The sequence below is a fragment of the Haliotis rubra genome, unplaced genomic scaffold (assembly GCF_003918875.1).
Source record: "Haliotis rubra isolate DU_JTF1 unplaced genomic scaffold, ASM391887v1 Scf563, whole genome shotgun sequence".
Classification (NCBI taxonomy): domain Eukaryota; kingdom Metazoa; phylum Mollusca; class Gastropoda; order Lepetellida; family Haliotidae; genus Haliotis; species Haliotis rubra.
In genome coordinates, this window is record NW_025767261.1 from 6,325 (window position 1) to 19,857 (window position 13,533).

The 13,533-nt window shown below is 40.5% G+C and overlaps 1 protein-coding gene across 1 annotated transcript; it reads left to right on the forward strand.

Moving 5' to 3' along the window:
- Positions 1-1,272: 1,272 nt before the first annotated feature.
- On the forward strand, positions 1,273-12,544 carry LOC124254092 (tyrosine kinase receptor Cad96Ca-like). The gene is made up of 12 exons (XM_046687965.1): positions 1,273-2,269; positions 3,637-3,828; positions 5,497-5,539; positions 5,899-5,960; positions 7,104-7,228; positions 7,359-7,515; positions 8,178-8,288; positions 8,526-8,725; positions 9,299-9,427; positions 9,901-10,012; positions 10,456-10,552; positions 12,220-12,544. Exons 1-12 carry the CDS (start codon positions 2,200-2,202, stop codon positions 12,398-12,400), a joined length of 1,479 nt encoding a protein of 492 aa, XP_046543921.1. The 5' UTR covers positions 1,273-2,199; the 3' UTR covers positions 12,401-12,544.
- The last annotated feature ends 989 nt before the right edge of the window (positions 12,545-13,533 follow it).

Genomic DNA, 13,533 nt, shown 5'->3' on the forward strand with positions numbered 1-13,533 from the left:
CACCACGACCTATATTACTAGTTGTAGAGATCTTAACGCCTAAAACCGTTTGCAAGCCAATGTGTGCACAGATTCAACATAATCATTCTGACAGAATCCCCATTAGAACAATGACTAGACCAAGACAAGCCCCTTGTGAATGTTATGCCTAGAGACTTATATGAAGTTACCGCTTCCAACTTCCTTCCATTATAAAACCAGCTTTCTCGTTTTGATAAAATACCACCTTTCTGAAAAACGACAACTTTTGTCTTATCCAAATTGACCTCAAGACCGTATTCTATACAAAACTTTTCTAAAACATCGATGCGTTTCTGTAGCCCTCCAATAGTATCAGATATAAGCGCGATGTCATCCGCAAAAGAAGAATAAATATTTGAATAACATCAGGATGTAATTGAATACCTGGACCTGAACTACGTTCTACCTAACAGCCAACTCGATGATAAAATCGAAAACAACAGAGGGCTAAGGACACAGCCCTGACGAACACCACGTGAACAAGGGAAAAATCCTGACAACACATTATTAAATTTTACGCTAGCCTTAACGGATGAATAGATGGACTGTATAGAGTTAACCATTTTGGGGGAAACACCTCTAGATTTCAAAACTGACCATAATTTCAAACGACTTACACTGTCGAACACACAATAAAGTTTAACCTTTTGCCTACTAAGGTACCTCTGGATAATAGACTGGAGGGTAAAGATATTATCAATGGTGGAGTAATCTTGACGGAAACCAGCCTGTGCAATTTTACCAAATGATTCACACCAATACGTTAACCTCCTGTTTAGTATAGACACATAAAGCTTGCTAAATACACTAAGAAGAGAAATACCTCTATAGTTAGATGGAGAGTGTATATCACCTTTCTTATATAAAGGAACAATGACAGCCTCCGACCATGATTCTGGAAAGTAAGCATGTTCAAACATGACATTGAAAAGCACTGTAAGATATGGTACCAGAATGTCTGTTGTATATTGAAAAAGTCAGGAATTAATAAATCAGCACCTGAGGATTTGCCACACTTCAGTCCTTCAATGGCGGTTAAAATTTCCTCTTGTGTTATAGGAGAGTCAAAAATGGAGCGTGTCATATCATCACAATTTTCAGAGTCAGTTTCATCGTTAATATTGACGCCTTCAGCAGTGACATCCTCTGATATAAACAGGTTTTGGGAACGATCAGCCCAGTCAACAATGGTTGTATTAGGAACACGAGTATAAGCAGTATGGGACAGACCTTTTAATCTGGACCAAAAGATTTACTGTCATGGAGACATGTTGAAATTTTATTGCTCACAAGTTCATAATATGTTTTCTTTTTATTTCTAAGTAGAGATGGGTAGGCATTCCGGACTTAAATATAATTATTTAGATGAACATCATTTTTGTGACGACGAAATACTTTAAGAAGTCGTTCCCTTTCTGATCTATGGAATCTACATTCCTCATCAAACCATGGTTCGGAGTGTATGAGTCTAATCTTGTTATGGCGCTTCATACTACCGGCTGCTTCACATACCGCTTCTGTAAACTGAGTGACAACCCCATCAATGTCTTCAACGAGTAGAGTACATTTCTCAAATATGTCAACAACAGCAGGTAACAACAAGTTCTCCCTGAACTGTTGGAGATACTCTATGTCCCATACATAGCGGTCCGTTACACGTATTGCACGTGCTCCTCAGAATCACAAAACGTGTGATTTGAAATGAGACGATATGAAATTTCTTGTTAGTGTGGTTACATTGTTATTTCACTGTGGTCCACACATCCTGGTTCAATATGAACTCAATGTATGAAACGACCTTATTTATCAGTGTATTGTGTTTTAATATGTTCTAGTTTATGAGACATCAGCAGGTGGGAGTGAACGTGTGCTACGCATGAATCAGAGGAATACCTTCCTGGTTCTTCATTCACACGTTCCCGTTGACCGTCTACTGACATCCGGGAACACAAGTGTCGTTGTGAATACATATACACGGTCTTTGTGTGCTCGGGTGTAATGATCCAAGCAAACTAGGTGAAGCGAGTTACCGAATATTCTGGGCATATTGATTGAACTCACAAAAGAGATTAGTTTTGTATTGCGGAAACTATTCAGTTCTTGTCGAAACCGGTTCAATGACAAGCTTGATGCATCTCATTTCGCGGATTCAACTGGTTTGGAGTGTCGGGGGTATATATGATGGTTGATTCTTGGTGGACGTGTATTCTGAGTCTACTGGCAACTGTCAGTCCGGTGGCCCTGCAAAGTAAGTGACACTTGTAAACAGTATTTTTGTGTCTAATCTATTCTTGTTATACCGCCAACATTTGTACAGAAAAGCGATTCTGCTCGTTCACAACCAACGCGTACATGAATACATATACATTCAATAGAACTATGTACAGTGTAGAGAGATACATGTGGAATAGAAAAGAATATACCCTTCATAATATTGATACACTGAATCGGAATAGCAATATATGTTAATACAGATATAATTTGTACAATAATCTTTTAATACTCCAATGACTTTATGTCAGAAACAATAATGTGAAACAAAGTAAAACAGTGTACAGCGGCGCCATGTCTGGTTCCCTCTCTCCGAAGCTCAGAACTTTGTGAATGGCTGTTCTTGGCTCGGATTAACACTGACAGAATCGTACTAAATTGTTAGTTAAAAACGAAAAGCTTGATATATGGAACATAGTTTTCACGCGTAAGTCAAATATACCGCAGTGTGTGTTTCATTGCTAGGATATAGATGTCGACATACTCACTCAATACACTGTCCTATATGTCCGCCATGTTGTGTTTTCGTAGACGAAAGGTTCAACAGAAACTATTGAGCTACTGCTTATTCGCCTTATGAATTTGCTTCCAGACTACAACACAAAACAGGCATTTCATCATTTGGAAACCCTTTCACATATCGTGTTTCCCTTTTTCACGTCTTATCACATTGCAAGAGGTTATACATTCAAAAGGAATCCTGAATATCGTTGATGAGGTCACTATGCTGCATAAGTATTTGAACACATAAAATATCCACCACACTGTGATTCAGCAGCCTTTTACCCCAAACCTTCAGCGAACAATGATGAACTGTTATGCTTTCTATGTTTATTTCTATGCTATGTAGTGTAAACAAGCCTGTATATGTCGACTGAAGCAAATGTGGCGAGCAATGTATCAACGTTGATGTGATGAAGCTGTAAGACGTTGTGGGGTTATTGAATATTCAGGTGTAAGGAAACATGAATAACCGTGTGATCGTGGTCTTAGACACAGGGGACATTTGCCCAGTGCTTATATTATTGAGAAATCTCTGTCTACTAGACTGTTCCACAAGAATAGACACACATCTTGCTAGAGAACTTGTAGCCTCAAATGTGATAAAATACTATATGCACTATTCTTGAACATATCACAATACTTCCTGAAATAAACATGACGCGTGGCATTAACAGCCATTTCTTATTGATGTTTTTTAAACCGATATTGTGGAAGTGGTATTTCACTTTGTGAAAATATATGTATTAGTGAGTTGGTTCACACACAAAACGGCTTTAAAATAATATCAGAATTGCGTTAGAAAGTGAATCACAGCTGTGACTATGTTTTCTCCCTCTCCAGCTGATGGGGGCTTTTCCCAGTGGTCGACGTGGACTCTTCCGTCATGCGCAGTAACGTGCGGCGCATCAGCCACGGCCAAGGTGCAGAGAACTCGTGCCTGCAACAACCCTCCTCCCAGCAATGGCGGATCACCCTGCACAGGAAGTACTGCTGACACATCAGTTGTAAATTGCAACCTTTTAGACTGTCCAGGTGAGACGAAAATTTGTATTGAATAAATAGTTCTGTCAAAGTAATAAAACGATAATCACGTGACTGGCAGTACGTATTATTGTGTAATTTCTTTTTTGTTCCTATTCATGTGTTCACCCATCCTCCACGCGTAATATGATCAGTTGTTTGTATCAGGTTTGATATAGGTCGCCGTGGTAAGACAGGAGTATTTGTGACAGAAAAATACAATATATTATTGTTGACGTGTACATTGTGTGAATGGCAAATACTACTGAAATATCAGAGCATGAGCATAGTTCTCAGGAACACCAGGTTTTCATTCATTCATATTAATTCCATCACTACATGGCTTTCACTCTAAATGGAATCTGGATAAAAATACAATCTATCGTTTACGGTAACAATTTCTGCCTTAGTTTGCGTTCCTGTCAACGGAGGCTTCTCCCAGTGGACACGTTGGACCAATCCGTCATGTCCAGTAACTTGTGGGTCATCAGCCACGAGGAGAGTACAGAAAACCAGACGATGTGACAGCCCGCTTCCCAACAAATGTGGACTTTATTGCATTGGGGTTGCATATAGATATGAGGACAGAAATTGTCAGCTTCCAGATTGTCAAGGTAATTATATACTCATGCCAATAATGGTTGTCACCCCCTACATTTTTTTTTAATAATTGGAGGGGAGGGTGTGTGTGTGAGGTGTGTGGGGGTTGGGGTGGGGAGAGGGGTGACAACCATTATTGGCATGAGTATATATATATGCATGTATATGTTGTATGGATATGCGTGTGTGTGTGAGAGAGAATGAAATAAAAGACTAAGTCTTAGATAATCATAAAATATACCTTCTGAAAGCAGAAACCACACAAACTACAAAGCTAACTACAAAAACATCACAAAAGGGGGTAAGTAATGATAACATTTACAGATGACGTTGGGTTCAATGAGTGGGGAGAATGGACCAGTCCAACCTGTGACGTCACATGTGGAGCATCGGCCACCAAGTCCATCATCAGAGAAAGGACTTGCATGTATCCCAGTCCACAGAACGACAGTGGAAACTGCACTGGGCCGTTTGAACAGACTGCAACTGTGAACTGCAACTTAATTGACTGTCCAGGTAGGTTGGGGCGTTGGGGAGTCATCACAAATACCAACTTGTTAAACAATCAAGCATGTATTCTTTGACAAACCAGATGCACACAAATGTTGTAGATATTAATCATCAAGGTTGCATAAAATTTCGATTAATGTATGGTCGGACAGGGGTTCTAGGTGAACACACACATTAAGGCAGAAATACATGCTCCATATCCCTTCTGTAAAAGAACAATCGTAGCTATACACAAACACATGTGAAACATTAACAACACGTGTTCTCGAAAACCAGTTCATATCCTTCACAGAGACTCGGTATAACACTTCATGTTATCTCTTCATGCAGAGCGCCAGGTTAACGACTAGTACCATCTTTTATTGCCCTATTGGTATATCGCCGCCGGAATCGAACCTCTACAGGCAGTCCAGAATAACAAAATGGACACTTGAAAGTCTATTGAAAGTTTAATATCTGTTCCGTTCTGTTAATATTATTTGTGCAAACTCATGTTTCTATGTCAGTGTGCGTGCGCGCGCGAGTGTGTGTGTACATATGATACATACACCACGTGTCTCCTTCTACCAGTGAACGGCGGTATATCAAAATGGGGGCAAAGGTTGTTGTCCAGGTGAGACTGAAGAGAAAGACTGTTGCCAAGGTGAAGACTGAAACAAAAGATTGTTGTCTCGGTCAGAATGAAACAAAAGCTTGTTGTCCATGTGAGACTGAACAAAAGATTGTTGTCCAGGTGAGACTGAACAAAAGATTGTTGTCCAGGTGAGACTGAAACAAAAGATTGCTGTCCAGGTGAGACTGAAGCGATAACTTGTTGTCCAGGTGAGACTGAAACAAAAGATTGTTGTCAAGGTGAGACTGAAGCGATAGCTTGTTGTCCAGGTGAGACTGAAACAAAAGATTGTTGTCCAGGTGAGACTGAAGCGATAGCTTGTTGTCCAGGTGAGACTGAAACAAAAGATTGTTGTCCAGGTGTGAGACTAAAGCGATAGCTTGTTGTCCAGGTGAGACTGAAACAAAAGACTGTTGTCCAGGTGAGACTGAAACAAAAGATTGTTGTCCAGGTGAGACTGAAACAAAAGATTGCTGTCCATGTGAGACTGAAGCGATAGCTTGTTGTCCAGGTGAGACTGAAACAAAAGATTGTTGTCCAGGTGAGACTGAAGCGATAGCTTGTTGTCCAGGTGAGACACAGGTTGTTTTCTAGGTCAGACTGTAACAAAGGTTTGTTGTCCAGGTGAGACTGAAGCAAAAGACTGTTGTCTAGTGTACATGTAGCCACTTACTTCAGGCAACTGTTCTAAACTTTGTTTTTGCAAAATATTCCATACTGTTTAAAGGTGCTGTTTATACATGAACTGATGTACTGTAAAACAAATTCATAACGTTGAAAAGGTTATTGTCATGCGTTCAATAAATGATGAAACTCGGATAAAAATGGAGAATTCTAATAACTCTTTACACCAGAACGCAGCTGTTCACATGCACGATATTTGCATATATTTTTTAGCAGTTTGATGCATGATCCTCGTGCAATTAACCTGCATAAAGGTTTGCAGATGTTTCCCCAAGTTAGTGGAAAAATTCATCTTCGTTGTAATCATATATACATACACAGCATATAGTGAATGTATTAAGTGAGTCTAAACTTTTGATGGGTAGGATAGTACTGGAGAAGTAAATGTGAGACAGGCACAAAATCTAACACAGCAGAGTGCTCCCCAAAGTAGGTCTGACATAATGGAGTGTTGACAAGGAACGTCCGAGATGGGAAAATACGGATTGTCCCGGGTTCTGACAGACGCTGATTTCATTTTAATGACATACCAGTTGCTTGTATTCCACAGACATAGGAAACATTTGTGAATGCACATTGGAATTTTAAATATAGATGTTCACGTCTCAGAGAAACAGCACTTTCACACATATCACCAGTTATAATAAGAAATAGTGGTCATAAAAGAGATTGGATACTAAAGCCGGTCAGCTATGCTTTGATGCATGAAGACTACTGAGTTTCAAATCACAATAGTGTAGACTGACTCTTACAGGTGAATTTCAATTTCTGTTGAATGATTACACTTCAGTAAAATACAATATTCAGTATTAAAATATGTTCAAACTTAATTGTTCAGCAATGGCTTAACTTCATGACACTATATCTGATGTTGGGACAGATTCATCGTCGTCCACGTGGAAGCTGGTTGTAGGTATTTCTGTCGGAATAGCTGCTCTCCTGGGTCTTATAGTCATCGTGGTATGTGTCGGCAGGCGACGAAACTGGCCACAGAAGGTACAAAAGGTGGGTTGAAGAATCGCTATATGATTGAAAACTGGGTAATTGTGTTTGGGGTATGACCTACACACATCGTCCAAAACTATTTTCGCAGGGTTTGGTTGATTTAATCATACATTTATGTGTCAATTTACAGGGTGTATATTCTTTCAAGAAAAAGCCTTTCGTCCCTGACAGACTCGAGTTGATTGCTTTACTTGGCGAGGGGAAGTTTGGTGAGGTGTGGAAGGCTCGAGCTCTCAATGTCCTCTCAAGTGGACAGTGGGACTTCGTGGCTGTGAAGAAGTGCAAAGGTATGGCCGCTCTCAAATGGTAGATACATGGCATGATATAGTGTGAGTGTTTGTGTTGTGATCGGTTTCTGCTCTTGATGGTTGTGTATAGGGTACTTCTTTTGGAGGGAATGGAACTGTGCATATTCTGTCATTTGCGACATGAAATCACTCTATGACAACCTCACAATAGAACAAGAGTTTAACAAGGAAGCAATTGCTTTGTTCTTTTGGGAATGGTTATACATGGAAGTATTATAACGGTTTTAGTTAATTTGTGAAGCCGTCAAGACACTCAGACAGGTTAGAGGTTTAGGGTAACTGACGGGATCGGGTGGTCGATGACTTGGTTGATCTGCCCAGATTGATGCTCACGATAGGGGGTGTGGGTGGTGTTAAAGAACAACAAAAAACAAAAATATTATGTGTGTATTCAAACCTCCGAAGACGTTCCGTTTTGTAAGAGTATTCAACACGGGGGTTGGCTGTTGTCCCAGGCGATGCTACCCAGTTCATATAGTTGAGATACACACCGTTTTGATCCTGATGATATGTGAAATGTATGGTTGTCTGTTAAATTTGCTCAGCGCAAAGTTCGTCTTAAATTATCTGTGTTCGGAAATAGAAAGGACAAAATCCCTTCCACATCTGGTGTTTTGATGTTTGGTTTCCATTGGTTACAGGCAATGCCACAGAGGCAGTACGACAAGACTTCAAACATGAAATTGAACTCATGAAGTCGTTACCGAAGCATCCACATGTTGTGAACTATCTCAGTTCTTCTACCAAAGCAGGTTCGAAACTTTACGTAACGCCATATCTGACATTTACAAAACAACTACATGTATAATGGAAAAAGATTTTCTAAAAATTCATAATGTCTAAATTTGTTCACTGCGGCAAACTTTGATGTCAAAATGTTTATAATTTGTCTTTAACATATTGTGAAATAAGGTTCTAACTGGGCGTTTTTCGACAAAGGATATATGTCCTGAAAATCAGCTTGATCATTCACTTAACGTGTTTCACAGGTTCTGATATGCTGTTACTGGAGCTTGCTCCACTGGGCAATCTGCTCAACCTTTTACGCTCAAGACGCCCGAAACCGGGTGCTGGAAGTCTGCCAAGGTCACCAAGTCCAAGTGCCGAGACACAGGAACTGACATCTGAACAACTAACAATGTTCGCGCACCAGGTCGCTAGAGGAATGAAACACCTGCAGTATAACAGAGTGAGATCTTATACTTGAAGTAAAAAAAATACATAAATAAATTAATGATCAATATTATGGATCAATGCAATTGATACATCAAAGAAGCTATCGCTGTCGCCATGTCCTTTGTTTGCTTATCGTGACTTCAACATTAGTACAAGATGTGAGAACTGTGATATGTTTGGGTTTTCGAATGTCAATGTATTTTAAACGCGATTTCATTAAAAACTAGTTAGGAAACTGTACAGGAGATGTGCCTTCAATGAGATGGGCGGTTTTAGGTTTCCCGATCTGTGCAGGCTAACAGTTGACCAGGCTTTGCATGTATTTATGACGGCACCTGTGGGGCAGGAAACGCTCACCTTTTCGGCAAAACCTGGTATTGTCACTATTTTGATAGTGATTCATAAACGCATGTTCATGGTAAATTCAAAATCGTACAATCGGCTCTTTAATCAAAGACTTCTTATGGACCAGGTTTGGTTGCGTTTATTTAAGTAAGAAACGTATGCCAAATATGATCAATTATGACTCGAAGATTGGGAAGGGTTGCTCAAGGTAGGAGATTCATGTATGGCATATATCTTACAGATCATTCACCGTGACCTGGCAGCCAGAAACGTGCTTCTTGGTGAGAATTTGGTCTGTAAAGTATCCGACTTGGGCTTGGCCAGACAACTCTCAGACACAAACGAAGATGCATACGAAACAAAATCTGAGGTAAGCAATGTTTCATTGTGTTTTTCACAACAGTCACCGTGGTTGAGATGCTAGTACTCAATAAGTACTTGCCTCATGTAATAGTTGTGTTTTCATTGCTCACTGGTTCGCTGTATCACGTCTTTCAAAGAGGGCTCGAAAGATCTGATATCGCCATTCGTAAATTAATGTTCTTATATTCAGATGATGTGAAACACTTGTTCAAAGACGCCAGGTGCCATCACTGATGATCAAATATTTTTCTTCACTATTTTCGTTTCAACGCCTTATGGAAACTTGGTCATATAATCAAGACTGGTATTAAGGCGTTTCGACTGTGTTCTTAGCAGAGATTTCTTATGGATGTGGAAAGGTTTTTGTCGTTTCTACTGACATTTGGAATTCAATGTAGGTCAATTGTAAGGGGTGAACTGACCAGGGTCAGATGGTCACAGTGGAATCTAATGCCTGCCATGTTCTGTCTTGTACCACAGGGTCCGCTTCCTATCCGGTGGATGGCTCCAGAATCTCTCAAAGACAGATTGTTTTCTACCAAGTCTGATGTGTGGTCCTTTGGCATCTTACTATGGGAGATCGTTACGCTAGGTAGGGTGAGAATTACACTTATCAGTGAAGAAGAGCAATGGTAACACAGATTGTTGCTTCGCTGTCATGCATAACACATTTCATAATGTGGTCCATTATCGCTGTATATGTATCATTTTCTATCGTCATACTACCACTGTGCCATTTGTGAAGACTTGGCATCATTAGTGTTCGATGGTGTTTTATAAATGCATGGCGAATTATGGTTGGAATTGTACAATACAAGCATATCATAGATTCCATGCCTCAAGAACATTATCAAATCATGTGTGCTTTTCGGTTTCAGAATTCTGATATCTTTGTCTAATCCTATACTTCTACAACTAAATGTATGTGTTAATTTGATGTTAAAAAAATTAAGGGATGGTGTGGATGCTAGTTTTAAACTCACATTCATCAAAGAAGTAATATGTAAGCTTCAACTGGACTATGTCATCTTTCAGGAGCAAGTCCCTACCCGGGGCAGTCTGCCAGGGACGTCATGAATTTCGTGACGACAGGAGGAAGGATGCCCAGGCCAGACCACTGTGCTCCGGAGTTGTAAGTAAATCCTATCTATAAACAGGCACTAGAGGTAATACCTTGCAGGTAACACTTGTGATGACACGTGACAATCTGGAGTAGAAGTGGTCTTAAGCAACCTTTGTTTGTCGTAAAAGGCGACTAACTGGATTGATGGGAGGGTTGTGTGTGTCAGGATCACTGACTTGGCTGATGCATCTCATTGTATCCTTATGTTCATGATGTCAATAACTGGATTGAGGGGAGGGGGGGGGTTGTCAGGATCACTGACTTGGTTGATGCATCTCAGTGTATCTTTATGTTCATGCTGTCAATAACTGGATTGAGGGGAGGGGGGGTTGTCAGGATCACTGACTTGGTTGATGCATCTCATTGTATCCTTATGTTCATGATGTCAATAACTGGATTGAGGGAGGGGTGTGTGTGTCAGGATCACTGACTTGGTTGATGCATCTCATTGTATCCTTATGTTCATGATGTCAATAACTGGATTGAGGGAAGGGGGTTTGGGGGTGTCATTATCACTGACTTGGCTGATGCATCTCATTGTATCCTTATGTTCATGATGTCAATAACTGGATTGAGGGGAGGGGTGTGTGTGTCAGGATCACTGACTTGGTTGATGCATCTCATTGTATCCTTATGTTCATGCTGTCAATAACTGGATTGAGGGGAGGGGGGTGTGTCAGGATCACTGACTTGGTTGATGCATCTCATTGTATCCTTATGTTCATGATGTCAATAACTGGATTGAGGGAGGGGTGTGTGTCAGGATCACTGACTTGGTTGATGCATCTCATTGTATCCTTATGTTCATGATGTCAATAACTGGATTGAGGGGAGGGGTGTGTGTGTCAGGATCACTGACTTGGTTGATGCATCTCATTGTATCCTTATGTTCATGCTGTCAATAACTGGATTGAGGGGAGGGGGTTGTCAGGATCACTGACTTGGTTGATGCATCTCATTGTATCCTTATGTTCATGATGTCAATAACTGGATTGAGGGAGGGGTGTGTGTGTCAGGATCACTGACTTGGTTGATGCATCTCATTGTATCCTTATGTTCATGATGTCAATAACAGGATTGAGGGACGGGGGGAGGGGGGGTTGTCATTATCACTGACTTGGTTGATGCATCTCATTGTATCCTTATGTTCATGATGTCAATAACTGGATTGTCTTGTCCAGGCTCAATATTCAACAAACCGTCGCCATGTACCTGCTGAGTGTGGCCGTAAAAACACACAAACAGACGGGCAACATGTTCTTACTAATCATAATTATAGTCAACAAATTGTCAACTCAGGTGGGATGCGAGTTTGTTCTTTACCCGTATCCAGCGATATTTAGCCTGTTTGACTATAATCTCAAAAAATAATGATGTTATGGTCAGTGCGTCCCATGCCTGACTACCTGATCCGTCCAGTAGCCTGCTTCTAACCCGGAGTCTATTCTCTATGCCTACCCAATACAAGTGTGACGTTCTAGTACACAATGTAATACAGATCATGACACAGGAGATGTCGAGCGATACGACGCCTCCACCCTTCTTAGAACTATATAGTAATACAATTGAAGTCAAATCTTAAACGTGAACGGATTTGAAAACCCCTTTAGATTCAACTCTCTACACAAATTCGATTCAATGTAGGATATGAGGTTGTTCTTGTTTTCGTTCTGCAGGTTCTCTCTGATGCCGAAGTGTTGGTGCCAGGATCCGGAGTCTAGACCGGACTTTGAGGTTCTGAGCAGTGAGCTGGACACCCTGTTGGAGGAGTCTGGCGACTACATCCAGCTGTCGGACTACCATAACCTGTATTTGATCTTACAGGGACAGTCTGGTAACCTAGAGGAGAAGGTCTGAGAATCAGCTGAGAACAATCTGGACGCTACTGTCAGACCTCTGGGGAGGAATATCTCGCTCCTGTACAAATAGCTCCTAACGTCTTCTCGCAATACATTATTCTCATGTTATTGTTTTGCTGGAATATCTAACACCCGTGATGTTGTTTGTTTGTTTTATTCATGAAAGTATCACAGCGTGTCATTTTTATAAACAGTCTGCAGTCTTCATTCCAGTACAATCTCAATATGTAGACTTGGTGGAGTGGGGTGAAAGTTAATTTTACCTTGAAAAAACTATATTTGGACTTGTCATTTGGTTACACCCCATGCAGAACGTCTTTGAAACACTTCGCTTGTTCCCATACTGACAATACCTAAGGAGAACATGTGTAACACCCCAGGGGATGGACTTGACACAACACAAGGCGCAACATCAAAGGATGTTAGCTTTATTTCTTGAGTATACTTGTGAGATAGGGCGAATACTTAGTACACAAGTTGCAGAGTCCGGCAGAGGCTACCAGGGAAGGCGACGAGGTGAAGTTGACACTACGGCAGCAGATGGCTGGATTGGCTGGTCAGTTCGTCCCTTCAAGTGCCTGGTTTGCCTCTTCTGCTGGTCTCTCCACGCCCTTTCCGCTGCCTGCCGTCTCTGCTTTACTTGCCTATCCCAATATCAAAATATTTACCATCTGTATATTGTCAAAAACCTGATTATCATGAGTTGAAATTCCCATTATATACTAATAACGAAACACTTCTGAGCAAATTAGGTACATGTTTATACCATCCATACAAACTTAGACAATCAAAAGACTTGCCATTTCATTAGGATATATATCTTTGTACATATTCACCACGTACTATCCAGCGTATCTATTTATTGTTAACTCAAACTTTGTGATTGTATACATGTGTGAAATGTAAAATTTGTATATATGTTGTGAACGGGCCTGTGGCCTATAGACATTAAAAGACTTGACTTGGCCAATTACTCTTGAAAGTCTGCTCAGAAATTACACCCATGAACAGACCAAAATGTGGTACCATTTGAGATGTTTCTACTTCATCTCTAGGAATCACAATTAAGTCATTCGACTGTCATCTTCGAGAACAATTATGGTTCTTTTTCAGACAAAGTAAGCTGTTTCT